The 27,695-nt window shown below is 37.0% G+C and overlaps 1 protein-coding gene across 1 annotated transcript in view; it reads left to right on the forward strand.

The window, feature by feature from the left end:
- The first annotated feature begins 3,319 nt into the window (after positions 1 to 3,319).
- TTK (TTK protein kinase) overlaps positions 3,320 to 27,695 on the forward strand; it is a 32,190-nt gene continuing 7,814 nt past the window's right edge. The window contains exons 1-15 of the mRNA XM_052696565.1: positions 3,320 to 3,436; positions 7,197 to 7,373; positions 9,891 to 10,038; positions 10,298 to 10,523; positions 12,145 to 12,251; positions 16,521 to 16,664; positions 19,762 to 19,867; positions 19,956 to 20,031; positions 20,113 to 20,207; positions 20,942 to 21,041; positions 21,717 to 21,840; positions 24,539 to 24,720; positions 24,835 to 24,971; positions 26,281 to 26,407; positions 27,116 to 27,208. Of these exons, the coding sequence (XP_052552525.1) occupies positions 9,891 to 10,038; positions 10,298 to 10,523; positions 12,145 to 12,251; positions 16,521 to 16,664; positions 19,762 to 19,867; positions 19,956 to 20,031; positions 20,113 to 20,207; positions 20,942 to 21,041; positions 21,717 to 21,840; positions 24,539 to 24,720; positions 24,835 to 24,971; positions 26,281 to 26,407; positions 27,116 to 27,208 (1,665 nt within the window). The 5' untranslated portion in view covers positions 3,320 to 3,436; positions 7,197 to 7,373. The remainder of the gene's footprint in view (positions 3,437 to 7,196; positions 7,374 to 9,890; positions 10,039 to 10,297; positions 10,524 to 12,144; positions 12,252 to 16,520; positions 16,665 to 19,761; positions 19,868 to 19,955; positions 20,032 to 20,112; positions 20,208 to 20,941; positions 21,042 to 21,716; positions 21,841 to 24,538; positions 24,721 to 24,834; positions 24,972 to 26,280; positions 26,408 to 27,115; positions 27,209 to 27,695) is intronic.

Genomic DNA, 27,695 nt, shown 5'->3' on the forward strand with positions numbered 1-27,695 from the left:
GAAATATTTATCTGATTCCCAGGCAGCAGGTGCTTTGAAGAAACAAAACTGGAATAAACTGTGGAAGATAAGACCCATATTTTCCAAGAAATAAAGAATGCTGAACAATTCTTGAACACTATGGATGTCTCTCCTCAGACATATGGATTCACATAGTTCAAGGTGGAAAGGACCATTGGATTATCCAGACTGATCTCTTCTTAGCACAGCTTAGAAATTTTTACGCAGTAGCCCTGAATATTGATCTGAACAAGTAATGCTTAAATATTCATATATACATCTTACTACAATAATTCTCTTGGAGATGCCAAAAGCAGAATGAATGTGTTTCATTCCAGATCTTTTCCAACTCTTTCTCTATTTCTCAGCTTTCTTTTTGTCCACTCTCGTGCCTCCTTCTTCTCTGCTACAGTCACCTCCCAAATACAGAACCCCCCTCTAATTTCTTTTTCTCCATTGTGTCCAGTTTTGGTAAGTCTGTATTCAAGTTCTGCTATTTATGGTACAATTACCTAAGAGATCTCGCATGTGACCTTATCTCTAACACAGCTATGTACATGGTTTTGGTCATGTAGGACCATTCTTCACAGAAGGTTCCCTTTCAAAATATTCCCCTTCGGATATCTGTGAAGTATTTTTTATTTCTTACATAATTTCCCTGTAAGCAAGTATTACTCAAAATATGGCACAATTAGAACCAGACCCTGGAGTATTCTTCTGAAATGAACAGCACAAAAAATTCTTACTAACTCTTCCTTCTAGGGAGCTGTTGATTGAATCCATTTCTAAATTGGTCACATTTTACATACAAACTGGTACCTATCAGACAACACACAGAAGCCAGGCACAATGGTTCTTATTTTAGTGATCAAACATGTCTATCAGTAGGGAAAAAATGATTATTCACTAAGTCCAGTCATAAAGCATGAATCAGATGTGTAAATGAACAATTATGGAATAAAATCCATTGATGTAAATAACGATACTGTTCTCTCTTCCTCTCATTATTAAAACAAATAAAACCAATAAATTACACATAAAGTTTGAAGTAGCCAGTAATGAAAAGTAGTATGTCACAGAGATATAACAGCTAGGATGAATGTGAATATTAGACACCTGGTGGTTATTCTTGCTGCTAAAAATCTTTTGTTTAGCAACTACTTATTTCCAGAACAGCTTCTCAGTTGTTTAGTCAACTCCACCATCTAGAATGTTTGTCTCTTCTTGTGGACATATGTACGTTGTAGCAATACAGAGGACTGGTTTGCGTGCTCTTGATAAATAAAGACTTTCAGTAAATAAATACTCAGCAGAGCTCTCTCCAAATGCACTTTTAACCAAATCAGGTACACTGAATGTCTGTCATTAGCTGTAAACAATAAGCTACCACCTCTACCGTCAGGTTGGATATTTGAGAAAGGTTCTTTGTCAGAGGGTGTTCAGGCCCTGGAACAGGCTCACCAAGGCAGGGGCCATGGCAGTAACCCTGCTCAAGTTCAAGAAGCATTTGGACAACATTCTCAGACATAGGGTTTGAATTTTGGGTAGTCCTGTGTGGAGCCAGGAGTTGAACTTGATGTTTCTTGTAGGTCCATCCAAATTCGGTTGGAATTGGATTCTATGATTCTTAACTTTAGATCAGCCCTTCACAGCAGACACGCTAATTATCAAATACCTGCTCAAGAGGATGCATTGGTTACTGACAAATTTTCAACTGGAAGACAACCTTTTTCACATAAACATATCAGAAAACATCATAATGTGATATATAAAGATTTTATTAACATTTGAAAAATTCTTTGTTATTCGTTTGTGTATTTGTCACGCTTGGATTTGCAATAGGGACATTCAAAATAATCCAAAATCTTACTATATGATCAATTATTAAAAATAATGAAATAGGATTCACCTGGTGCAACTCTTTACAAAAAACTGACCTCTTTTCTTTTGTCAGCCATTTTTTTCATCACATCCTTGTTTTTCTGATTATCATGTCACTGCTGTCATTCAAACTGGAATCACCTTTAGGTGTAGACTTCAATTGGTATACTTCTTAAATTCTCTATACATCTATGATTTTAAAATGAATAACAAGCATAAATAAGCAGTTAAGTAATGGTTCTGCCAGCAATCCAAACATCACACATTTTATAATTCACTGTAGGGTACTACATGGAAGCTTCTTTATATTTTTTTCTACTGGTATTACAGCCTTACAATCTTTCTTTCCTTGATCTTCTCCTGACTTTGACATTTCTTCCCCCTCTCCCAGAGGTCAACACATCTTCATTCTAATATTTGCTTCAGCTTTGCTAAGATTCTTCCTACAGAGCATTCTAAGTTCTACAGAACTCAAATGACCTGCCCTAGAATGATGCAACTCTCATCTCCTTAAGAACCAATCAAAACTCGTGCTAATAGAATACTATGAACTTGAGTAAAAACAGATCCAGACTGGATTCACGTGACTTAAGCTGTGTCTTTCAGTTGTCACAAGGTTCAGATTCTAGTGCAATATTAGAGCTCCAAAACAACCACACCATCTCTAAATCCATCAAAGATGTATAAATACAACGAGTAATGTAGTGGAAGCTTTGCACACAGAGGGTGGTGACGCACTGGAAGAGGTTGCCCAAGGAGGTTGTGGATGCCCCATCCCTGAAGCTGTTCAAGGCCAGGCTGGATGTGGCTCTGGGCAGCCTGGTCTGCTGGTTGGTGACCCTGCACATAGCAGGGGGGTTGAAACTAGATGACCATTGTGGTCCTTTTCAACCCAGACCATTCTATGATTCTGTGATTCTCAGTACTTGAAGAAAAACAGGCATGCCCATAGTATGATCCAGTACATTCTAAAATAGGTGCTTGGACTTCATTTATTTTTTCTCTATTTGCTTTCAGTGCCAAATGAACTTGTATTGTTATGTAGGACAAGATACTTGTGTTTTATATGAGTACAAGATGACTGAGTTTAATTCCAATTAAAACCTTGTTTAAGTATTATCAACACCACACGTGTTCTCTAAGGAAAGTAATGTTAAGCAGCAAGTTATTAAATTAACATTATATATATATATGTCAATTATATATATATATATACGCTGCAGGGAAACACCCCCGGGGCGGGTAACGGCCCCACCACGATCCCGCTCCCTTATTGCGCCTGCGCATAACCTCCCGCCCCTCCTTCACGAGGCACCAATAGAGAAGTCGCAGAGGATGTGTGACTGCTGTGGGGGCGGTACCACCGTGCCTCTCCTCCAATAGAAAGGCGGGTTCCCGATGTTTTTTTTTTTTTTTTTTTACTCTCTTAGCCAATCAGCGCTGGCCTTGGGTGGGGGGGCATTTTCAAACTGGACGAGGTACGCGGCCTAGTTTAGTCCGCCCCGTGCGCGGCCTGGTCCCGGTCCGAGCTGGCGGCGGTGAGCGCGGAGCCGCGGTGAGTGCGGAGTCTGGCGCGGTGTTGCCGTGGGGTTCCGGGTGCCCGAGCGAAGCAGGCTGTGGGCCTTGGGCCGCTTGCAGCCGGGCTGGCTTCCCGCCGGCCCCGCCCTCGGCTCCGTGCCGCGGGTAGGATGCGGGTGCTGCCCCGTGGGCTAGGGGAGCGGGGTCTGTGCGGGTGGCGGTGGGGCTGGCGGGGCTGCCGCAGGTAGTGGGGAGGCACGAGGGTAGAGCTGGGCGGGGATGCCCGGGGCCTCCTAGGAGCATTGTAGCAGTCAGTGCCGGTAGTTGGGCGAATGTGGAGGGGCCTGTGGGCTAGGACGGAAGAAAAGAGACGGATCTTGATGTGTGCTCAGTTCAATTCCGGGTGGTGCAGGTGAGAACGCCACGGCTCCTCCTCCTAAGGCACTATCCTGGGTTGTGCCAGGTGTCCGATTGCTGGTGAGCTGCATCTTTGCGCCTTTAGAACCGAAAGCCTTGGTGCCTTTGTTGCTGCTCGGTTCTCCCCTGCCTGTTGGGAGCTCTCGCACACCATGCAATTTGCAGGTTGGTTGTGCTGCAGCAGCTCACCTGCATCACTGGTGCTGAGCCTTTTCCCGGCTGGCACTGTCCTTTATCTTCCTGAATCCTTTTGTGTTTTGTAGCCAACAATTTCTGTATTTCCTACTTGGAGTTAATATTGCTAATTCTTTCTTTGAGTGGTAATTTTTTTCTGGAGGTTGGGTTTCTCTTTCAAGAAATCATGATTTAGGTTTTAGTGTTTATAGGTGAATACAAACAATTATATACATATGTATATTCTCTTACATTTGTGGAGAAGCTTAGTTACTGTGTTTTACTGTGCTTCTGCTGGTGAGGCCGCACCTTGAGTACTGCTTTCAGTTTTGGGCCTCTCACTGCAAGTAAGGCATCGGGGCCCTGGAGTATGCCTAAAGAAAGAGCAATAAAGCTGGTGGGGGGCTTAGAACACAGGTTTTTTGGGGAGCAGTTGAGGGAGCTGGGATTGTTTAGTCTGGAGAAGAGGATGCTTGGGGGAGACCCTATCACTCTACAATTAAGTGAGGGGAGGTTGTGGTGTGGAGGAGGTTAGCCTCTTCTCCCATGTGAGTAACAATAGGGCAGGAGGTAAGGGGCTTAAGCAGTGCCAGGAGAGGTTCAGGTTGGATATGAGGAAACACTTCTCAGAGTGGTAGTGCATTGGAGCAGGCTGCTTAATGAAATGGTGGAGTCACCATCCCTGGAGGTGTTCAAGAGAAGGGTAGATACTGAGGTGTATGGTTTAGTCGGCATGGTGGTGATGTGTTGAAGGTTGAACTAAATAGATTATCTTGGCGGTCTCTTCCAACCTTAATGAATCTATGATTCTGTTTTGGTGAAAATAATGGCTAGACTTGGTGGCTGCACTTGGGAATAGGCTAGAAGCAAGTTATTGGGTTTATCTAGTTGGATAGCTTACAAAATCTTGTAACAGTTATTGTAATCAGGGAATCATGCGGGATGTGAAGGGAGCTGAAGCTGGGGAGGATTTGTAAGGTAATGCAACTTGTTGGATAACAGGTTTTGTTCCACGAGCAGTTACCTGCTTTCTAGGAAGAACGTCTTTTAAAATCTGTCCAGGCTAACAAAAGTTACAGAATTTCTTTTGTATTCCTATCATTGCAATTTGTTCTTCTGACTTAAACCTAAAAAATGGCTTTTTTTTTAATTATTAAGCAAACTCTCTGCTTTCATGACTTCTCCCATTTGTTTAAAAAAAACTCGGTGGTTTGTAAACTTGACTGTTCCTTCAAAGTTGTAATAAAGACTGGTTTCTGCTGCAGTACCTGTGGACTAAGTGGATATATGACAGAATGCCAGGCATTTCTAATGATTTGCCATGTGTTGGTACATGCTTCTGTTCTTCTTTGCCTTAAACACAAATGGTAAAGTCTTGAGGAGCGGGACTTTATGTACTTACATAGTAGATTCTAACATTGATAAAAGGTCTGTATAATTACTGTTGTGCTTAAGCAGTGTTGATATAACTGCACTTATAAAGGATTGTAGTATAGTATTGCTCTGCTTTCTGTAATGGTGACAATTTTCTGTCCTACCAACAAGCATGTGCTTGAGCAGTCAGCAAATTTGGAATATTAAAGAGAGTACAAGAAAAACATAATGCAAATGCTGTAGAAGATAAAGGTTATGTTCTGTTTTACTTTCTTTATCTCCAGGGGCTGGAGCTCCATCCCTACAAAGACAAGCTGAGGGAGTTGGGCTTGTTCAGCCTGGAGAAAAGTAGGCTGCAGGGTGACCTCATTGCAGCCTTTCAGTACCTAAAGGGAGCCTACAAACAGGCGGGGAATCAACTCTTTGAAAGGGTTGATAACTAAAGGACAAAGGGAAATGGTTTTAAGTTGAGGGAGGGGAGATTTAGGTTGGATGTCAGGGGAAATTCTTTACTATGAGGGTGGTAAGGTGCTGGATCAGGCTGCCCAGAGAGGTTGTGGATGCCCCGTCCCTGGAGGTGTTCAAGGCCAGGTTGGATGGGGCCCTGGGCAGCCTGGTCTGCTGTTAAATGTGGAGGTTGGTGGCCCTGCATGTGGCAGGGGGGTTGGAGATTCATGATCCTTGAGGTCCCTTCCAACCCTGGCCATTCTGTGATTCTTGTTTGTGTGTAATTTCCCTGCCTGTAGGGAAGGCAAGATAGCTTAAACATAAGGGGAAAAAGTGCTAGAAAAACAACAAAAAAGTTCCTGATTTGGTGATGTTGGTGGCATTTTTCCTCTTCTGCACAAAAGATCTAACTTAGTTATTCACTGTGTAGTATATTTGTAGGAACTTTAATTGTGCCATTGGAACAGAGCTAGACATATGTTTTATATAATATCTCTCATCATAGTAGTCTGGAAGCATAAGAAAAGTCTAGGTAATGGAGTGGCATAAGTGTCTTCTAGTAAACTGACTTATTTCCTTTTTTATAGCAAAAGTGCCAAGCAGGCTCTTGGGCACTTGCTTAAAATTTTGGCTGCCTTCTGCACTTTCTTGGATAAGCAGATGTATTTTAGTAGATTCCAGGAGCAGGAAGAGTATGTCTTTTTTTAAAGTATTATTTAACAACAAAAAAACTTCATACTTTATTGAAGTTTCCATCTGTGGAAAAACTGCATCTTGATTTATTGAGAAACATTGCATGACATTGCAAATCCATCATTCCAAGTCTGATTGCTATTATTCTCTTTATTATCAATAAGTTTTATTGGTTCTATTGCACATGAGAGCCTGTCTAACAGATGTGACCACTTGATGCTTTTACAATTGAATGTATGTATAATTGCATGTTGATATTATAACTCTTCGCTGCCTTGTCAAATTTTGAAGATGCTTCACAAATTCATGGCAGATACTTTTTTTGAAAGTAATGTAGCAGGTTTAGCCATTGTGATACTCTGAGTACTTGCTTGTGACTGGACTTTGGCATGAGTGAAAGAGTAGTTGTGACTCATGACAATGCACAGATGATTATGCTCTCGAGGTATTTTTCATCTATACATTTCATATGCAGCAGATGCTTCTGGAAGTGTTTGCATGTAGTCCACAAGTAATTCTTGAGTTTTTTTTTTTTTTTGCTGGTTAGTACTGTTGGTAATTAGGAATAGTTTTATTGGTTTGTTTTAATGAAAACTCAGTTTTTGTGATGGTATGAGTATGCAGGAAGCTTACAGTATGTATTGATACCTGTGTACTTCTGAATATCTAATCATTCAATTTTTGATACTCAGGAACTTCTTCAGGATGAAGGACTGCATTTCTTGCCATTGCTGGATTCTTGGGATCATCTGAAGTAACCTGACCCTCATCCACTTCAACTTTTTGACAAAGCCAATCGGTTCTTCAGAAGTTTTCTCCATATTGCACATATTGAATCTTTGTCAGTTAAGAAGCTACGTACCAGAAATGTAAGTTTGGCAGCTGACTTAAAGTCAGGTTTATATAGAAAATTACTGGTTTTTTGTCTACTACTAATGACAGCTTGTCACTAGAAAAATAAAACCTTAGTGTGGATGAGGAAAACAGAAATAGTGTTTAAAAAAAAAAATCTGTCTGGGAATCATTAACAATTATAGTTTTAATGAAAAATAGTAGTACTGGAACATATGACATTTCTTTTTATGTTCTTGCTGTTTAAAGTTGTCTGAGGCTTAGCATCTGGAAGTTGACTTCATCCATACTCTTAATGGGTACAGCTCAAGGACTGATCTTTAAGAATGTTCTCAACTCTAAATATGAGATCTGGAGTGAAAATTTCTGTATTAATTTAGGGCAAGACTACAACAGGCACCAAAATCTTGTCAATAAGGAAATGATCTTTTTATTAAATAAAGGTAATTAAGTATCATGTTTGGAATGGCATGTAAGCAGCCTTTGCTACAGTAATCACCTCTCATTTTTAGCAGTGTGATTCCTGAAAGATGGGATTGTTTATAGAGGCTGTCTCAAAACTTCTCCTCTATGTACTCTGGGGAGGAATGTGTGGTGAAGTACTTTTTCTTTTTTTTTTTTAATATGTTTTTATTAAATGTACTTCTCTTGTGAAGAGAAATGGGGGGGGAAGTTCTAGTCTCATCTCACTGAAAAATTGCTTTTTAGATAGCACTGACTGATACGTTGTCTCTAGTTTTCATAGTCCTTTCTGTGTAGTTCTTGATTACATCTCTGGGGGTTATGTTTACTTCTGCTTAATTCCTCTGAAAGTACTTATTTTTCTTAAGAAAGGAAGGAATCATTTGCAGAACTTAGTGGAACTTTTGCTATTCTACAAGGATATTGTAAGATGAATGTCTTTAGCACTTAACACACTTTGTCAGGCTAAATCTTGGGCTTTACATAGTAGGTTCAAAATGTTTCTAAAATAACCTTTTTATGTAGATTGGAGTGTGCTTTACATTCTTGATAGCCATTTCTAGTGCAGGAAGGATATAAGTTACAGCAGCTTCTGCTGTATAAAGAAGTTCTGTAAGCATGGCGAACTTTCTGGTTGATGGTCTCTAGGAAGAGCTGAGTCTGCTGCTTTCGAAGAAGTGTGATCTTTGGATGATAACTGCTCTAAAAATTAATCTTGAGACTCCTGAAAAAGAGTAAAAAGCTTATCTTCTAGTAAGTGGGATTTGGAGGTGGATAGATGAACTTTTTCTTCTTCCATTCTGTTGCTTCTCTGTAATTTATCTAAAATAGATCTTAATTCTCCCTTCAAGCAACTTTTCATCGACTTATACCTAAACGCAAACATTCTGTAATATTTATTACAAGCAATGCTGTATAGTAATTTGTTGCTTATTTTCTGGTTCACTTTTATTCACTACATTCACTGTTTGTGTAATATCTTAGAATTATTTTGAAGTGAGGCCTAGGATGTAAAATTTTGCAGCAGGAAAAAGTAATGTGGACTAAAATGGGGAGATGTTTCAAAGCATTTGGTTTAGAAGCTCAGTAATATAAACAAATGCTGCATGATTTTCAATTAGTGCTACTTTAAGGAAGAATTTTGTTAAAATTGAGGCATAACCAACCCAAATATACAGATATTTTTGAGTGTCTCACCACCCACCTGTATACCTGTATTAAATTAAAAAAAAAAAATTGTCTTGCCCATAGAGGGAAGAAATAAGGCTGAAAGATGAGTCATAACTACAACATGGTTACTACCTCTACTGTAAGTTATACCTGTTATGGGAATGGAGAAAAATGAGAATTGTTGAAACTTCTAGTTCAGAGTATCAAACTTTCTGTGTAAAACATGTTTATGCTTGGTGGAGTTGTGGTAGGGCTGAGGCATGTTAAGTGGAGCCTAACTCATCCATACAGGTGTCATCAAATGAAGTCTCTCCTTCCTTCCTTTCCTCTTTCTTTTCCATGTGATGAGATAGTTAAGCCAAAACACCAAGGTAGTAATGAATAATATAAAAATATGTATATATTATAAATCCTATCCCTATTTTTAAAGTGAGATTAATTTTTTGTGGAGTTTATCTCTGAGCCAGGTCACCATGAAGTCTGACAAGTCCTTGTTCTATTACTGTTTGTTTGAGAGGTGTGGCAGAATGTGTGGCTAGAAGCAGAAATTCCTAGTGATGCAAAACTGTGGATTTAGGTTATAGGTTAATAAAATAATCCTATATGTTCAGGGTACTACTTCTCTTGGACAGTTAAGACACTCTATTGGGAAGGGCGACTGTGATGCATGGACTAACATCTGGGCAGACCAGTGAAGTGTATTGAATGCTTTTGTTCGTTCAAGTTGACTTTTATGAAGTTTACTTGTGTGACTAAATTAACCAAGTCTTGTTAGACTAGTTATTTAATGTAAGTCTCAATTTGAAAAATGTAAGTGAGGGACTCACCTGTGTTGATTCCAGTTAATGCCAGTTACAACTGGGCTCTTCAGTATCTTCCCTGGTTTCACCTTCTGTCTGCAGATGGAGGAAGAGGAGGATCTAAGTGAAAGAGGATTGCCACGAATTGCTTCGATCATGAGTAGGGTTAGAGACTTGAAAAACAAATACAAAAATGAAGACAATATCACAGATGAACTGAACTGTACTAAAATATCAGCTGATACAACAGGTATGTATTTGTAATTTCTTTCAGGTATGCAACTGAAGGAAAAAGAACTATTAACCAAAAGGTTTTAAAATGTAGTGTTTCTCCAGTATTAGAGACCATGAGGTACATTTAATCTCCTTACTTAAAAAAAAAAAAAAGAAAAAATTGATGGAAGGGGAGAAACAAAACAAAAACCCCATAAGACTAGTATTGCATGAAAACTTTTTTTCTTCTATTTGTATTGGCTACATTTTATTCTGCTGTGTTATTTTTCTGTCAGATAACTCTGGAACTGTTAATCGAATAATGATGACAACAAATAATCCAGAAGATTGGCTGTGTTTTTTGCTTCGGCTGGAGAAAAAAGGTGTTCCTCAGATGGACCTTGGTATACTGAATAGACTCATTGGTCGCTACAGTCAAGCAGTAACCGCACTACCTGCAGAAAAGCATAGTGAGGATGAGAACTATGCTCGCATCCTTGTGAGATTTGCAGAGCTGAAAGCGTAAGTACAAATTTTCAGTTTCCTGTACAAGAAATTTCATCAATGGCTTCTGGATTTTCATGGTGGTAAAATAGTATGGTATGCTCTTCTTAGCAGCTCCTTGAAATTGAGCAGCTTTGGGTGCTCTATAGTGCTTGCATCTGTTGTATTTGCTAATGAAAAGTGATTCTTCAGAGAAATTTGATGTAGAGATGTTGGTGATCTTTCTGGACAATATATATGAAGTTCATGGGGGAAAACAGTGCGAGACACCTCTTTCTAATTTCAGATTTACACTGTAGCTCAGAAGTTATAAGAAGGAAATCTGATGTAGAACTTTAAAGAAGATCACAGTTTAGCAAAGATTAAACTGTATACACTCTCAGTTCAGGATTATTTCTTTGTTGACTCCTGTAAGTGTTCTATTGTGGCTGTATGGTAGACAGCTTGCTATTATTGAATTCATCCAGCCAAACTCCAGTGGTCTCCAATTGCCTGTTCTTCCTTCACCCTTACTCTGAAAGGCACATCCCAGCTATATTAAATACACCTTTAGGGTTGGAGGAATGATTCTGTATTTTTGAAATATCATTCTATACTTTCACAACTTATGAAGTGAGTTCTGTTTGTAGTTTACTGCTTTGATTAGTGCAAATTTGAACTGTGATTATTCAGGTATTTTCAGACCTATTTTAGGGCAAGATTATAATTTTTTGTAACAAGTTCTATTGGCATTCTAAGTACTGTGAAATTGAAGATATTTTTGAAGAGCTGCATTTCAATGTTGCGGTAATCTTTAACAGTAGAGGTCTCAGTGCACATAGCTAGTATCACTTTGTTCATTATACCCCTCTTAGTACAACTCTAGCAGGTGTTTTGGTCTTAGTCAACTTCTTTTTCTGTACTGTCATCTCCATGGGTTTTCTTGCATTGGTTTTTACTTCCATTGTGTGGTTTTAGTTATTGGTTGAATCTGCTGCTGGTAAACAATCAGGAGTGAATAACATCCTGCTGTGAATACATGGTATCCTGAAGATGGAAGTGGTTTCTTTTAAAGTGTTGGAGTAAAATATAGATCAGAAATACCTTCTATTTCTAGAGGTATGGAAAGATCTTTCTTGATGGTCACTTGTTTTTCAAGATTTTTCAGGGTTTGTATGATGCTTTTTTGTTCCATACAAACTTCAGGAAAAACTGAAGTTTCTTCTCCCCACATATTCAAAATCAAATACCTTCAATGTAGTAATTGCTCCCTATTTTCCTCCCTTATCCTTCCATCCTGTTTTGCAGCCTCTTAGTGTAGAAGTGGATGCAGTTAGAGAAAGGTCCCCATTATCTGGTGTCAGCATGCAACTTGGAAGGTGTTGATGAGTACTCGGGGGGGGGGGGGGGAAACAGCTATGTGTTCTTTATTACTATTGATGCTATTCCTCAAAATGAGCACCCAGTCTTTTTTCATATTTGAGCACGTTTTTCTGTTTGGAAAGGGTCAGTTAAATTTGTTTCAATTACTAGATATCTTTTAAAGACTCTTTGCTTATATGTACTTCATGAACGATTCATGATTCTGAAAAAAAGAATGTAGAGTGTTAGTATGTGTTTGGTTCCATGCTTTGTAACTAGTGGTATGCTGTCTTTACAGTCTTCAAGATCCAGAGGAGGCACGAGACCAATTTCATCTGGCCAGACTGAACTGCAAGAAATTTGCTTTTGTGCATGTGGCTTTTGCACAGTTTGAGCTATCACAAGGTATGTAAAAGATGGTGTTTGTTGCTGTCTTGTGTTGCTCTAGGTTGTCTTTTAGACCTCTGCTGTTACATTTTGCAAGGAAACTGATAGGTATTGTCAGAAAATGGAGTAACTGGATCTTGTTTTGATTTAAATTTAATTAGTGTCTTCATTTCTGATACCATTACACACAGATATTACTAGTTTTTTCCTTTTTAGAAAAAAAAACTTTGAAACAAGATGAAAATTAGCTGTTTTAAAGCTTTGACTTTATTGACAAATTTGAGGCTCTTAGTGGTGTGAAAAATGATGATGATTATCAAATCTAGGTGATAATATTCCTTTAGATACTTCAAACTTGTGAGGAAGACCATCTTTCCAAAAAGCAACTGTAGATCTTTGTATTTTGCTTAACAAAACACTGAACTGTAGATGTGATCTGGTTGATACACGTTTTCCTGTTGCTCAAGTTTTTAAGTGGCTTGACTGCTTTTGTTTCCTGTTTTGCTGTTGAAAGTTGGTATTGGGACAGTGGAGATGAATGATATCTTCTGTTGCTTAATACTAGTAGTAAGCTAACTTCATTCACAGTGTCATGGAAGTCATATTCCCATCAAGTCAGGGAGTAGGAGTTAGTTTTGTCAGTGTTTAAAATAGAATGGTACTCTGTCAAGTTTACTGCAGTGGTTTAGGCAAGCCATTTTGACACAGTGATAACATTTCTAAAAAAGAAAATGGAAGAATAATGGATGAAAAAAATGAAGAAATAGTGGAGGTTGTGGATGCCCCACCCTGGATGCACTCAAGGTCAGGCTGGATGTGGCTCTGGGCAGCCTGGTCTAGTGGTTGGCATACCTGCCCATGGCAGGGGGTTGAAACTAGGTGATCATTGTGGTCCTTTTCAACTCAACTCTGTGATTCAATGATGTGAATCTAATATTTGAACTGTCTCCAGTAGGATTAGTTGCACTGAGAGCAGGTTTCTTGAAAATAGTTTATGCTGTTACTGGGTGTACTGGATCTGCCTTGAATGGAGGTTTTTCGTCATAGGTGCTGGCTTTTTAGGTTTGTGTATTTTTGTTAACAATGCTGATAACACACCAACATTTTAGCTGCTGTTGAACACCATTTGCTCAATCTCAAGGCTTTTGCTCTCATTCTGCTTCTGCCCACACTGAGTGTGCTGGCTGTGAGCAAAAGGACAGTTGATTCAAACTGACTGAAGGAATGTTCTATGGAAGATAATAGAATGTTTAGCAGTAAAAACCAGGGGTAGCCTTTTCATGGTAGTTGCTTGGGAACTGGCAGGACACCAATCTGCTGGCAGGATTTGGAGATTGCGTTGTGTGACTTATTGGTCTTATTCCCTACTTCTTTTTTTTTTATTAGGCTCTATCTTGACCTATGAGTTGGTGTTGTTGTGTTTTTTTGCTTTTTTGCTTTTGCTCTTCTAGCTCTCCCTTACCCTTTTGGGGCGACGAGAGAGTGAATGACTGGTGAAAGCTTCATTGCTGGCCAAGACCAATTCACGGCACTCTGAAAAGATCTTGATGTTTTAAATGATTTCAGGATTTATACCTCTTCAGTTTCTAGATGACTTAGATATTTGAAGTATGTCCAATAAATTGAACCGTTTCATATGAACCAATGAGTAAATACTAATTTCCTGTATTTCTGTTTTTTTTTTTCTTGATTCCAATGTCCCATTTGTAATGGGACAGGAGAAGCCATGGAATTTTTCCTCAGGAAATGCTTGCCACAAAATAACTGGGGAAGAATACTGAGCCGAGTATTTATTTTCTACAAAGCTGGGAGGAGAGGACAAATCTTAAATCTCTGATTTTAAATTCCATATTTTTTCAGATTAGTCAGTTGTGTGACCAGCCATTGCTTGTTATTTTGAGCTTTATAAACTGTATTTAAACTGATTACATACAATGTTCACGAGACAAATTATTGGTTAATTAAGGTGATAAACTGATAGTACTGCAATAGTAAAGATACTGGTAAATACTCATTGCAAGTGTAAAACCCACTGTATAACTTAATTAAAATGTAGAAATGTTACAAGTGATTACTAATAACTAAATTTCATCCTTCTGTCACAATCACTCATGAACTTAGTAACCCCACAGTTAAGGGATATGCTCATGCAATCGTGGTTTTTTTTCCTTTTTACTTTGACAGCAGTCAACACGAAATGAAATCCTAACCCCAAAGGAATTTACATTTTGGCTTTGTCTTATCTCATGTGTGGTTTCTGATTTGTATCTGTTACCTTTGATCAGGTTGATATGATGTTTGGTAATCTCCCTGCTTGGTGCTATCAAACCAAACTATGTAGCATGTGGATGCTACATAGTTAAAGAGTGCTGCTGCATTTCAGTGAGCTTGTCCAGTTATGACCAAAGGAAAGGGGAAGATTCACATGCTCTGGTACCTCCTCAGCAAGGTCGTTTCGGCAGTGTGTTGGCAATTTGGTTCTGAAGGAATCTCTTTTCCTTTTGCATTAGGATGAAAAATTATACTTCACTTCTTTTGAGTGAAATTGTGAGACAAAACTGAAGTGAAAATTTTGAAACAATGTTTGACCATGATATTGATTTGCTTATAAACTGAAAGCTCATAACCTGAAAATGGACTAACAAAAGTGACCCTTTTTGTTTAAATAGGCCAGATGAGAAGCTGTATCTTCCTTTTGTGTCTGGGATTGGGTGCTTAAAGCAAGATTATTGTGAATTTCTCAAAGCTCATGACTGTAATTAAAATTCTTTTTTTGGATCTATGAAGTGTGTTGCTTAAGTGTAGACCATTCAGGCTTCTTTGTGAGCCTGGCAGGCTCATAAGACAGTTCTGGCTTTGCTTCTTTGCCTTTGTTTCCCATCTATTAAGGACTTTAGAATGATTTTTTTTTTTAATGTAGGTGCCTTTCTCATATTCTTAGTTATTCCATGTGATGCTGAGATAAACTATTCCCATTCTGAATATCATGTCATCTTAATGAACTGCATAGTTAGCGTTTTACCCATGGTTATAATAATTGATTAGGGGTTTGCAAACAATCCCAACATACCAACAAAAAACATCTCCTGCAAAAAGCCCTATACACTTGCTAAGGATTTGGGAGAAAAATGGTGTTTGATCAAGGGATTTAAAAAACAGTCATTGTGACTATGCACAAAATAGACCTAAATGAAATCAGACAATTTTACTTTAACATTTACTTGTTTCCATGTCAATACTAAGGTTTATTCTTATATTTGCTTACTTGAGCATAAGTTCTGCCCTTCTGGCTCCAATCTTAACTGCAGGCAACATTGACTTTCACCTTCAGTTATCAGTGGAGTTTTGAGTGCTAGAGATGTGGAGCTCTGTTAGAGCATAATAAAAACTTATTCTTACAGGTGCTATGTCTGTACAGTTGAAATACTTTACATTTTGTTGCTCTGCAAATGAGAAATAAGACATCGAGAACTTCAAGGTACAGCTGTATATTAACAGCTGTAGCAACATTGCGTCAGTTTCTCCTGATGCTTTCTGAACAAAAGCCAAGGGGAAGATTTTGGTCCCAGTGCATAAATTTCTTTATTCATGTCTGATACTTTTTTATAGCTACATGTATATATGCTCATACATGCAAACCGAATGCTTTAACATGTCCTGTGGTAAAATACAGCCCATCTGTTTTCTTCTATTTCAGCTTATGGCAAGTAGTAATGTGTAAAACTAATTAAAGAATCACAAGATCAAAACCAAAACAAAAGCAAACTCGTCATCCCTTTTCACCCTTCGTTTCTGAATTGTAGTGCATTCTGGATTGATGGTGTTTGACTCAACTGCTGTCTTTAACCTCGATTCTTGAATGTGTTAAAGATATTTTATAATACACATATAATTTTATATCTGGTCAGATAAGTGCAAGTCCGTAAACCTCTTATGCTGCAGAGAAAATGACTGATTTTGTGTTCTGTTTTCTTATGGTTCTAATGCTGAAGAAATGCTGAGAATGCAGTTATGAAGTCATAAATCATATTTTGAGGCTCAATTACTTGTAGAAAAAGAACTGGATTATGTGATTTATTTGTAAGTACTTCTAGGCAGTGTTCCAAAAGTGGGAAACTAAGGGGTAATGTGCAGACTAAACAATGCCTTGAGAGAATGATAGAAAATTAATATGACACCATAAACATAATTATGTCTTCCAAAGAAAAAAGTCTGTAAAGACCATGTTGCTACTGTGCAATTGTTTTTATTTGCTTTATCTCTAATGTTGTGTTCTTTATTACTTAGGAAATGTGAAGAAGTGTAAACAGCTCCTTCAGAAAGCTGTGGAGTGCTCTGCTGTTCCATTGGAAATGTTAGAAACTGCTCTACAAAACTTTAATTCACAAAAAAAGCAGTTGCTTTCAGATGAGGAAAAGGAGAACTTTGCAGGTAATTGCAATCTCTTAAAATACTGATTGATTTTAAGCACTTGGTCTGCTAAATGGAAAAATTATTTCAGTATTTGTCCTTTCTAGATACAAACTCAGAATCCATTGCTGTCCAATAAACAGTCGTATTTGTCTGTTCTCCATCTTAATTCTTCAATACCTGGCTCCATCTCTTCTCAGGAGTCATCAGAAAGTAAACTTTTTTGTGAAGAGTGTATTTTTTTGCTTTATATGAGGACAGAAGTAGTGCAAAATAAATCTGATTTCATAAGGGATCTATCTTCAGAAGCATGATAGAGATTTGCTGTTTCCTTTTAAGTTGACCTTAATATGAAACGCTACTTATGAGGGGGCAGTAAGTTTTTGGTAGTGCTTACAGTATTATTCAGTCATGGTGTTTGTTTTTAATAAGCTTTGTTTTCTTACTGATATCAGTTGCATATCTGATGAACTGTGTCCCAGGATAAGTTAATCTTCATGGAGAGTGCAGTTTGATATTATTTGCTTTACTTACTGCAAATCTTACAGGTATACCTGTGAAAGAATATGTGCAAAAGGCTTATCTGCCATTTAGGAATTCATGAATTCAGGGGAAGAGTGGATTCATCTAGTTTTAGTTTATGGTAATTTGGAACAGTAAGTGCTTGAAAAGTGCTGCATTTCAGTGCAACTATTTAAAGATGAAAGTTTTAGAAAGCAATAACACACTAGAAATGCAGCAACGTAGATGATTTAAATCACTGAGCTTTGCTTTAGTTGAATTTTGTTACTTCTGGAGCAATAAAAAGGCTTATCTCTTAATCTACAGGCATTTAAGACTTGTCTATTTAATATTCTTGCTTAAAGAGCTGCTTTTTGAAACTTATTTAAAGATAGTAATGCTGTGTAATGCATTTCTTCACACATGGAAAGGTTGTTCAGAAAGCTTTGGACAAGAATTGCATGCAGTTGTAGAGTAATGATGCAAACGTAAAAACCTCAGCAAGTCTAGAAGCTTTTGGTTTAATTCTGCCTCCCCTTCTTTCTTTCATGGATGACAATATAAATATCTGACATACTGGGGATGATTTGGAGGGGAAAAAAACCCACGTTTTTTCAGAATGTTCTGCATAGGATGAGAGAGAGGCTGTCTCAAACCAAGAAGAAATTAAAGTATTGTAGATCATTTGAATGTGAGAATCCAATGGTAAACTTGGGCATGAAATACAGGGGAGAAAAAGGCATGGGAGATATTTATGGGAGTATGAGACTGATGATACTGAATGGGTCAACTGACAATTCAAAGCTATTCTCGGTGTTAAACTCTATATGTTGAAGTACTTATTTTGAACTATTTGACTAAGTAGTATATATTGACTTGCGTAGTTCACAAAAACCCCTAGAAATAGCTAAAATGTCAGTGTTCATCTGCTGGAAGTCTAGATTCTGCTGGCTAAAGACAGAAAGAAACGTGGGGGGGGTTCAAAGTAGAAATGAGTTAACTTTAATTAATTGCTCTAGAACTTAAATGTTAGGCAAAATTGTATGTGAAAATGAAAGTCCTTAAGCTTGGATTTTTTTGGAAGGTAGCGGATAACCATGGATTCTGTTTGGTCAGGCAATAATTCCCTGTAATGATGACAAGGTCTACACGATGAGGAAGATCTTCCCATAAATAGTTTAATGCATATTCTGTTATGTGTATTTTTTTTTTTTATGATCTTGTGTTGTGGATCAGCTTAGCTGTTTATCTGACTAATCAGATGGTAATTTCAAAGAGTCTCATCAGGGTGATAAACTGAAGTTGGGTTTAGTATTCATCTGAAGCTCTTAAAACAGCTCATACTTCAGTGTTCCCTAAATGGAGAGTTAATTTTCTTTCTGTATTATACCACAGTTATGCACTGTGTGCAGAGGAAGTTGCTGAAGTGGTGATGTACCTTGGTATGTTCACTGTTCAGATTTCTGGTGATAATTTGTTCATCCCTGAGGAGTTACCTTCCCTTCTATTTTCCAGCTTAACACAAAAATAGTTTGGATGATGGGAATGTGCATTGTAGTGTTCAGTAGAAATTGGCTTTAGGCTTCTGTTCTAAGGTTAATGTACAACTTCAGATAACTATTCTCAAGTCCTTCATGACTGAGTGAGATTCTCTGTTGGGTTGAGATGGGGCAGCTGAAGCTTGCTTTTGGCTTCTGTATCTTTTATGAAGTTGCAGTAGTAGAACACAGCTTGTAAGAGCACTCTCAAATTTGCCCTGAGCAAAATCAGGTAGTCAACTTAGACCCAGCTAATTACTTTGTCTAATTCAGTTTAATTGTTCTGATATGATATATGAGTACTCTTGTACGTGTGATGTTAGCATGCAAGTGAGAAGGTTCCAACAAACAGGCTTTGGTAGCGAGTTACTGAGTCTCTGTAGTAGTAGCAGAGAACTTGTTTATCTATGTTGTTGCACCTTTGAGGTAGTAACACTGGGACAAGCTGGATTTTGGTGCTTAATTTAGGATTTATTGTGGTTATTTAGATGTGGATGTGGAATAAACAGATTCCAAATTTGAACAGTTCTAAATTTCCAGATGAATCCGTATGGGACAAGCTGCATATTTATTCTTCACATAGTGCTGTTTTGGAGTGAAGGCTTATTTTCAGAGAGGGGATCTGGAAAATGGACTTGCCCTGAAAGCTGCTATTTCTTCCTCATTCATTGTTATGCTACTTGAACCACTGTTTGGCATTTTCTGTGAATGTTCTTTTCCTTCTGCACAGTGGTTGAGGATTTTGAGTGAAAAGTTTAAATTGCTTGGATAGTCTTTGAATATGTTGAATCTCCCTTTGTTTTGAAGTAGTTTACAGTTATAGCTTTGCAGAAATCAAGCAGCTAATATGTTTTAGCTGTTGCATGTCACTTTGTGCCTGTTCTAGATATCTCTCTCTGGCTGTAAATCTTTTAAAATTGTATAAAATGTATGCCTAGATTTATTGGAAATAATGATATTATATATTGATATTAGATTACTGTAAATGTATGTATTTCTTTCTAAATCATTACAAATGCTTTTCTTTAGAAATGAAATCTGTTATACTGTCTGAACAATTCTAACTAATTTACCTACAGTATCAAGTATACAAGAGTCTGGACTTCAGAACATAGTTGGCAATCAGAGAAATATAAAAAGGAATGAGTCTACTGAAAATTCTTCTGCTGTTGCTAAACTTCTTGGGTAATGGCTTTATTTCTTATCTCTTAAAATATTTACAAAAGAAAGCTGTATGCTACTGTATTTATTTATTTACTTATTTTACCTTCAGGGAAGAGAAATCACAAGAACTTGATTCTATGGTTACTTTCCACAATCCATTAAGGCCACTAAACAGATCCAACCAGGTATATAACATAAATTATTTTCTTTCAAAATATTAAAATTTTAATACTTCATGCTTTTGATAACTTGTGATTTACTCTTAGGCCTGCCCTTTTGGGAGGATTCCTGTTAAACTAGTAACTGATTTTGATGATGTGCAGGAGATGGATGTCCCTCTTACAGCTGGTGTTGTGAAAAGGTATAGTTGCTTGATTTTATTGCAATGCAGCAGGCTTCCATTCTCCTTTTCAATGGGCATAGTTTTTCTTATAAGACAGTGGGAATATAAGGTATTAATAATGTTAAAAGTTAAAGATTGACAAATAGTTGCAATTGTGATAGATATTAAACATCTTCCTAATGTAATGCTGAGATTGTTTATATAGCAGCATGTTTCAATTTCTTATTCCAGCAAATCAATAGCCTCAACTGAGGCAGAGACTAAAACAAAAATGATTTCTGTTGAAAATTACTTTGGAATTTGTAATTCTAGCTCCAAAGATTGTCTTATTTTCCAAAATATTTTTAAAACCTCTTCTAGCCATACTGTTATAATTTTTCATAACAATGGAGACTTACTGATGCATATGTTAGTTCTATTATGAAAGCGACTATGCTCATTTTAATGTAACTGCTCAGCAGCAGAAGGATCTACCAACTTAAACACCACGTTGTTGTGTGTGTTCCAGAGCTTGAAATTTACTTTGAAGCCTATTGTTTGCTAGTTGTACTTTATTACCGTTTGCAGTAGAAGACAACCAGTTAGTCACTTCATGAGATGATGGTGGCAAGACTTCTGTGTTGTTTCTCACTTAGCTGTCAGTGGATCCATTTTCCTATGGTTTTTGAACTTCACACAACTGTCTTCATCTGTCTCACAAAATACAATTGTTATGTTTGCATGTTATGCAATTAACAGTATTATTTCAATAGGCAAACATCTAGCTCCAAATGTACAGCCTTGATTCCACCTTTTCCACTCTCTGAACCAAAACCGAGTGAGAATGATTCATGTGACCTGGCAGACTCAAAGGTAATATAAATATTTTTCAGATGGACAGAATGAACCCTAGCTGGATGTCTGTTGTTAGAAAAAAAACGGTAACACTTCAAGTCTGATTAAGTAATACAGTAGGATTTTTCTGTTAAGCAATCAGTTGTGAACAGAAATATTCATTGTACTTTTTCAGAATTGAATAGTATTATGTGTAATCAGGTGTTAAGAAAAAGCTCTCTGTAAATCTGATGGGAGAAAGAGCACAGGGTGAGGAAGATTGAAAAATCCATCCTACTATTTAAAAATAGGAAATGAGATTGCATCTTGACTACAGGACTCTTTCAGCTGTAGTCAGGAGTTTTATCTTGGGAAGCATTCTATTTCCACGATGTTAATTCATTGAAGTCTGTGAAATGATTTATGGAGCTATAAATCATGGCTTTTGATGGAGTATAATTTTGAGCTGCATCTTGCATTTTTGGCTTGTCCTTCCAGAAGGAAAACATTTAGGTCTTTGTTAAATTGTGTGATGGCAGTTGAGTGTATTCAATGGGTTTAAAAACAGAATCAGTAATCTTTGTGTATCCTCTACTATTTTCTGAAATGTGTTTATTTTACGGTATGCTGGTCATTTTTTATCAGATGGAAATGTCTTTTGGGCTCTATACTTAGGAACCATTTTACTTTTTAACATGCTTTTTGTTTTCTTAGTTGTTACAAGAAAAAAATTCTGTGCAGCTACAGATGTTGGATGAGAACAGCTTAGAAATGGCTACCAGTTCAGCTGTCACTCTGAAAAACAAAATAGATACAAGTCTTGTGATGAAAAGAGAAGGTAACTTATTAACGTAATGTTCTAGGATGTTGAAATAGAATGAATATTGGAAAATTGCTGTTCTGTATTTTAAACATGGGCTGCTAAAGAAAACATTCTTCTGTGGAGAAAAGGATCTGCTTGGAGTTTGAGAGCAATTAAAATATGAGTTTTGAGTGGTGCCTGTGGAAGTGCCAAAAAAAACTGCAATAACTGTTCAGAAGTCAAATGTGTCCATCCTGCGTGTGGTTGACTGGGCTTCAGATAAAATGTCCAATAAAATGTGTAGTGCTAATGCTATATACCTAATTTTATTATAAAAATAATGTAAATAGGTATTGAAATAGCATCAATATAGGGTTTCAAATTAAGACTTGTCAGCCTGAGCATGTAAAAATGCTGCCAGCAGAAGTGAAGTTTATACAGGAAAAGTGTATGTATGCTGACTGACAGCAATTCCAACTGTGGATTAGAACATTCATGGACTGTTGTCTTTTTAGGCTTTATTTTGGCACTCAAATTATACTAGTTTGCTTTCCTTGCATATGCTTGTAGTTTGCCATGTGGATGCCGTAATTAGTTTCTTGTTTCATAATTAGTTTCTTCAAATTTATTTTAAGATGCTTTGTCTGAAGTAAGCTTTAAAAGATCGCTGCAATTCTGTCTTCTGTTTTGGGGGAAAACAAAGTCCAGAGCTCCCTCAGTTCTCGGTGTCTGTAGCACATCCACATCATCCACTGTATTCAGCATTCCCTTCTTTCTCTCCTTTTTATATGTTAGTATGAGAAAGTAGGTATTTTTTTTCTGCTGCTCTTTATATGTGAGAAATTCCCTATTAAGATTAATTCAGACATGCAAACACTCACTTCTGTTTTGGTCAGGTTTCTCTTTCCCTTGTCTTTGTTCCACCTGTTAAGTTACACTTGCATTCTATTGTATTTGGTCAACTTCATTGCCTCATGCAAATCTTAGCAGATTTGACGTTTGGAAGTAACTTTGGACATTTCTTATCCTGTAGTAATGTCTTTCTGACCTGAGTTTTATCACGACATATGCATTCATTTTAGTCTTTGGACAAACTATAGAATAGAGAACTTTCTCTGTTGTCCATTGCTGTTTTCTTAAGAGTTTTCTTAAAAGTATGAAAATGGAAGTTTGTCAAATGACAACTTGTTTGCACTCTTCTAGGACACTGGAAAAAAAAACAAACAACCAACTCACTTAGTATCTTTTACTTTTCTTTCCATGTGCTCATTTACATCAGATTTATGAACTTGTACTGCTGGAATCCTTGGTTCATGTGAATGGCAATTGTACTAAATAAATGACATTGAGATTTCATGAGCCTCCAAAGACCTCACAGACAAATGCACTGTTACATTCCCAATTAACGTAAATGCGTTTGCTTTAAGTAATATAATGCTTCTACCTTTCACTGTTGTGTTCCTTGATTATCTGCAGTGGTAGCACAGTTATGCTTTTATTTAATTTTTAAGCTCATTTTCAAGAAGAAAACTAAGTTTCATATCATTTAGCTTAGATTCTTATTGAAAATACTTAATACATTCATTTAGAAAAATTTCTAGCTTAAGAACTGAATGTATTTTGAGAGTATTCTAGGAGTAACTTATGTGCTAATGAAATATCTACCTAATGCATGGGATCTGACCATTCCCTGATTTACCTCACAACGTAGAACAAGAAGCATGAGAAAAAGCCTCTTAAAATGTTTATAGCAGTCCAGAAAAAACTCAGACTTGTATCAAGTATTTTAGGATGGTAAAGCTTGGAAGGATGCAAATAATGACTCTGAAAGTAAGTGAAAATGTCTAATGTAGTGTAATTTACAAGGTTGGATTTAGGACTATGCGTGTACATAGCTACTTGTGGTAAGAAAGAGGGAAACTTAATCTGAACAATTTTTCAACTTCAGCCCCTTCCCTCCAACTAACTTAAAAGAACACAGATCAAAACTACCCACACCACCAAACGTTACCCATTAGTTTGCATGTGAACAGTTTGGGTTTCAGGTCATACTTTGCCCGTTTGTGTTTTATTTAAGCTTCCAAAGGAAGTACTGTGGGTTATTTTTGGTCTTCTAAAAATTGCACCAAACTTCTGTTTAGCATATACTTTCTAGTTACATGAATCTGCACAAGCAGTTGGAGGAACACCCCAGCTATGCTATTTGCAGCCTGCTCTGCTGCAGTTTGTCCTGTTAACTCTGAAAAAGGAAGCATCTGACTGAGCAACCTTGTTGCTTTATGCCTTTGGCTTCAGTAATTACACTGGATTATAGATTGCCTGTTGCTACAGGCAACAGACTTCTGATGTGAAGTATTGCAGCAAGCTTATCCTAAATGCTATGTAAACCTGCTCAGGGCGTCCCTGGGTGTTATGGTGTGACTGGTGAATATGGTCTTATAAATATTTTCTTTGCCCATATGCAGAGCATTTGTGTTACTATTATAGTAATACTCTAAGTTTTTTAGGGAAGTTGCCATGTAACTGCACCAAGCTGAATATTAACACTGAAGATTACACTAATGCCTTGTGAGTAATACTTGCTGTAAAAGATATCAGAATCCAGTAAATCAATGATTCTCATTTATTCTGATGTAGAAAATGAGAGGGAAAAGTATCTAGAGATTGAGCTAAATTACCAGAAACCGTTTCAAGTACTGAATATTAAGTATTTTTAATTATCTGATTTATTCAGAAAATAAACTCCAGTATCAAGAGCTGAAGATACCAGAGCCAAGGAGCATGGAAAGTCAACAGCAGCAATCCAGTTCTTCTGAAAGCTATAGAAAGCAATTTGATCACATGAAACTGAACTGGGTTAACTCCAGAAAAAAATGGCCAAGTCAAGAAGTGATGCAGCAAAACTGCTATAGAGAGGTGAAGTAACAGGAATATGTGATGGTTTGCTACCTGAAGCTACTTTCATATATTGTGAAAAATGATTTCTTAATGGTGGCTTCTTGTGTGGAATAATACGTTTACTTTCTTTAGGGAAAGCGGTCAAGTCTTGAGCAATCTGGTCACCCCATTTCAAGAAGACTATCACCACCAGATGCTGTCTCAAAGAAAAATGAGCTATTGTATGTTTGTGGAACACCAAGCTCTACATGTGCTGATTATATGGAGTGGTAAGCTATGTCATTTGATTGCACAGTCACAGGCAGCACTCGGTCTCTGGAACTACTTCAGTGATTTTTAACAGGGATTTTAATTTTTAAGTTCTTCTGTTCAGATAGCAAAAGATTTCCGACTGCTTCTAATGCTTTATATTGAGTTGGAATGTTTGTAGTGAGTGAAGCATGTCATCTCATGGTGTAGGTTAATTTAAAGAAAAAAAAAAAAAAGTGGTTTGCAAGGAAATTGTGCTTGCTTCTTCCCTTCTTCCACCTTTTGACATCTTGGAAATTTCTAAAAATCAAATTTGTTTTACAGGGTACATAGTGGAGATAAGAAGTATATATAGGAAGTATTGTTGAGTAATTATGTGATCAGTGAGAGCTGTGCTTTGAACTATATTGAAGGATTGAAAAATTTGTCACTTTACTCTCAACAGAATGAGCACTAAGTATATAAAATTGTTTTCCAGTTCTGGTATTTGCAGACTAAACACTCAGATTATTACTAGTAGTGTTTTAGCCCAGGTTAATTAAAAAATGGAATGACTTACGTTTCTGAATCACTAAATTAATATTGCAAGACCCTGGTTAGAGTTTGAGAAACTAATAGCTTTTCATTCAATGCAAGGTTTAAGCAGCCTGGTGCCATCTGTGTAATGCTCAAGTTTTTCTTTGAATACTTATTCGTAAGTCATGATTCATCCTATGCCATTAATGAATGAAACGGGAAAATGTGTTTGTTAATGTAACTAAATATGTGGTAGACATATCAAGGGGACAAATCATAAGACATATAAAGGATTTATTGCAATCTTCAGTTTACTTAAATATGTATGTTCTACTTTCTGCTCACAGGCAGCATAGATGACATTCTCAAGAATTCTCATGTTTATCTTGAAGCTTTGTCTCAATATGTTCACTCTCAGTAAAAAAAACAAAACAAAACGTATTTCATTCCTAAATGTTTTCAACAAAGAATAGTAAGCTTAGGAATAACTGTAGCTTGCCTTGTCTTATGGGCTGCCCTTCTATTTTTATGGTGCTTTCCCTTTCCAGCTTATGAGTGCCAGCTGGTGCCTGAAGAAGGGAGTAACTAAGGGTTACTGTTTTAAAGAAATATTTTCTGTTACAGTTACTCTGTAGATCTAAGGACTTTAAGTCTAAGTGGAAGAGATCTTAATGCTAATTGTTGAATACAGCAGGAATTTGAACGGTTGCTGATGGAGTTTAACTTTCAAGAAGGAATGGAGATTTTGTCTTAGAAAACTTCATTTAAAAAGTCTAACTAAATGTAAATATTCTTAACAATGATTTCCTTTAGTTTCAGAACACCAATTGTAAGGAACAATTTTTCACCAGCATATCAAATTTCTACTCCCTATAGTCAGCTCCCATATTTTCTACCACATACTCCAGCAGCTACATTTCAAAATCAAATGGGCTTGCAGGTAACAATTTTAAACTGTCTTCTACTGTTTTTAGCATGTTTTCATTAGAGACTTCTTTAGGGGGAATATGTGTATTACATGTATTTTTAATTTAAAGTTGTTACTCATATTTGTGGAATAAGTAAAGGAAAGCAAGGTCGTTTAGTTATCTACAGAATAAACATTTTATTCTGTATTAGATCTATTCACTAATTTGAATTATGTGAGACTTTAAGGCAGAGGTAAATTGCAGTGGAGAACTGATATTAAATGTATTTTCACTTCGTGTATTTCTGTACACACGTAATCCTGGTTAGGTTGAATGATTTGAAATAAAAATGTGAAACAAAATAGAATAATTATACAGCTGTGGTGGGCTTAAATAGTAAATTTTGTTGGAATTACTCAACTGGCCATAGGTAATTGCATTTATTTTTAGGAGGACAGGAAGTTTTATGACCTCTATTCTGCAGTTTTGTAAGGCCTTTTCAAGGCCTGTGTTCGATATGTTGATGGACAAGCGTATGAAATTGTGCTGCTTAGTAAACTTGTGATGATCATTATACAAGTTATGCTGTGGGGATCTCCTGCTTTTAGTAGACATATTTGAGGTTTCTTTCATATGCTTTGCCTTGTTTGGGAAGATCAAGACAAATAGAAATAGAGCTCCTTCAAGTTCTAATGCATATGTACCAATAGTTACTTTCATTTATTTTTGTGTGTACACAGGTTTCAGCTTCTATACCTTCAAATGAATGCATTGCTGTTCAAGGAAGAGTTTATACAATATTAAAGCAAATAGGTAGTGGAGGTTCAAGCAAGGTAAGATGCTGTATTAGCCTTTTAGATGTAGTCACTCATTTACACAGTGGTATTTAATACAAATATATATACTGTAGTTATCTAATACTGCTTGAGCTGTGTTTGGCTGACACAAAGAACCTGAAACAAAATTATAGGGCCAAGCTTACACTTTCTCTCATGGGTGCAAGGAAGAATAGCACACAGATGAGATGTGTTACATGTTATTCTTCAGAGTTCTGAGTTCCCTGAATTATATTTTATGGCATTGCTATTTCAGAATGTTAAACAAGTATTGATTTCGGTGGAGAGAGAGAAAGTCAAAACAGTAGAAGAATAAAGCCATGTGTGTTGAAATAAAGAAAACAGTAAACAAGTGTACTGAATGCATTTGCTTAGAAAACAGAACAGAAGCTACAGAGATAAGAAAGCAATCACTCAACTATCTTCTCTTAAATTAGTAAATGATGGTGGCAGCCCATTTCCTTCTTTTGCTTTCTACATAGGC

The sequence above is a fragment of the Tympanuchus pallidicinctus genome, unplaced genomic scaffold (genome assembly GCF_026119805.1).
Source record: "Tympanuchus pallidicinctus isolate F22 unplaced genomic scaffold, pur_lepc_1.0 scaffold1, whole genome shotgun sequence".
NCBI lineage: Eukaryota > Metazoa > Chordata > Aves > Galliformes > Phasianidae > Tympanuchus > Tympanuchus pallidicinctus.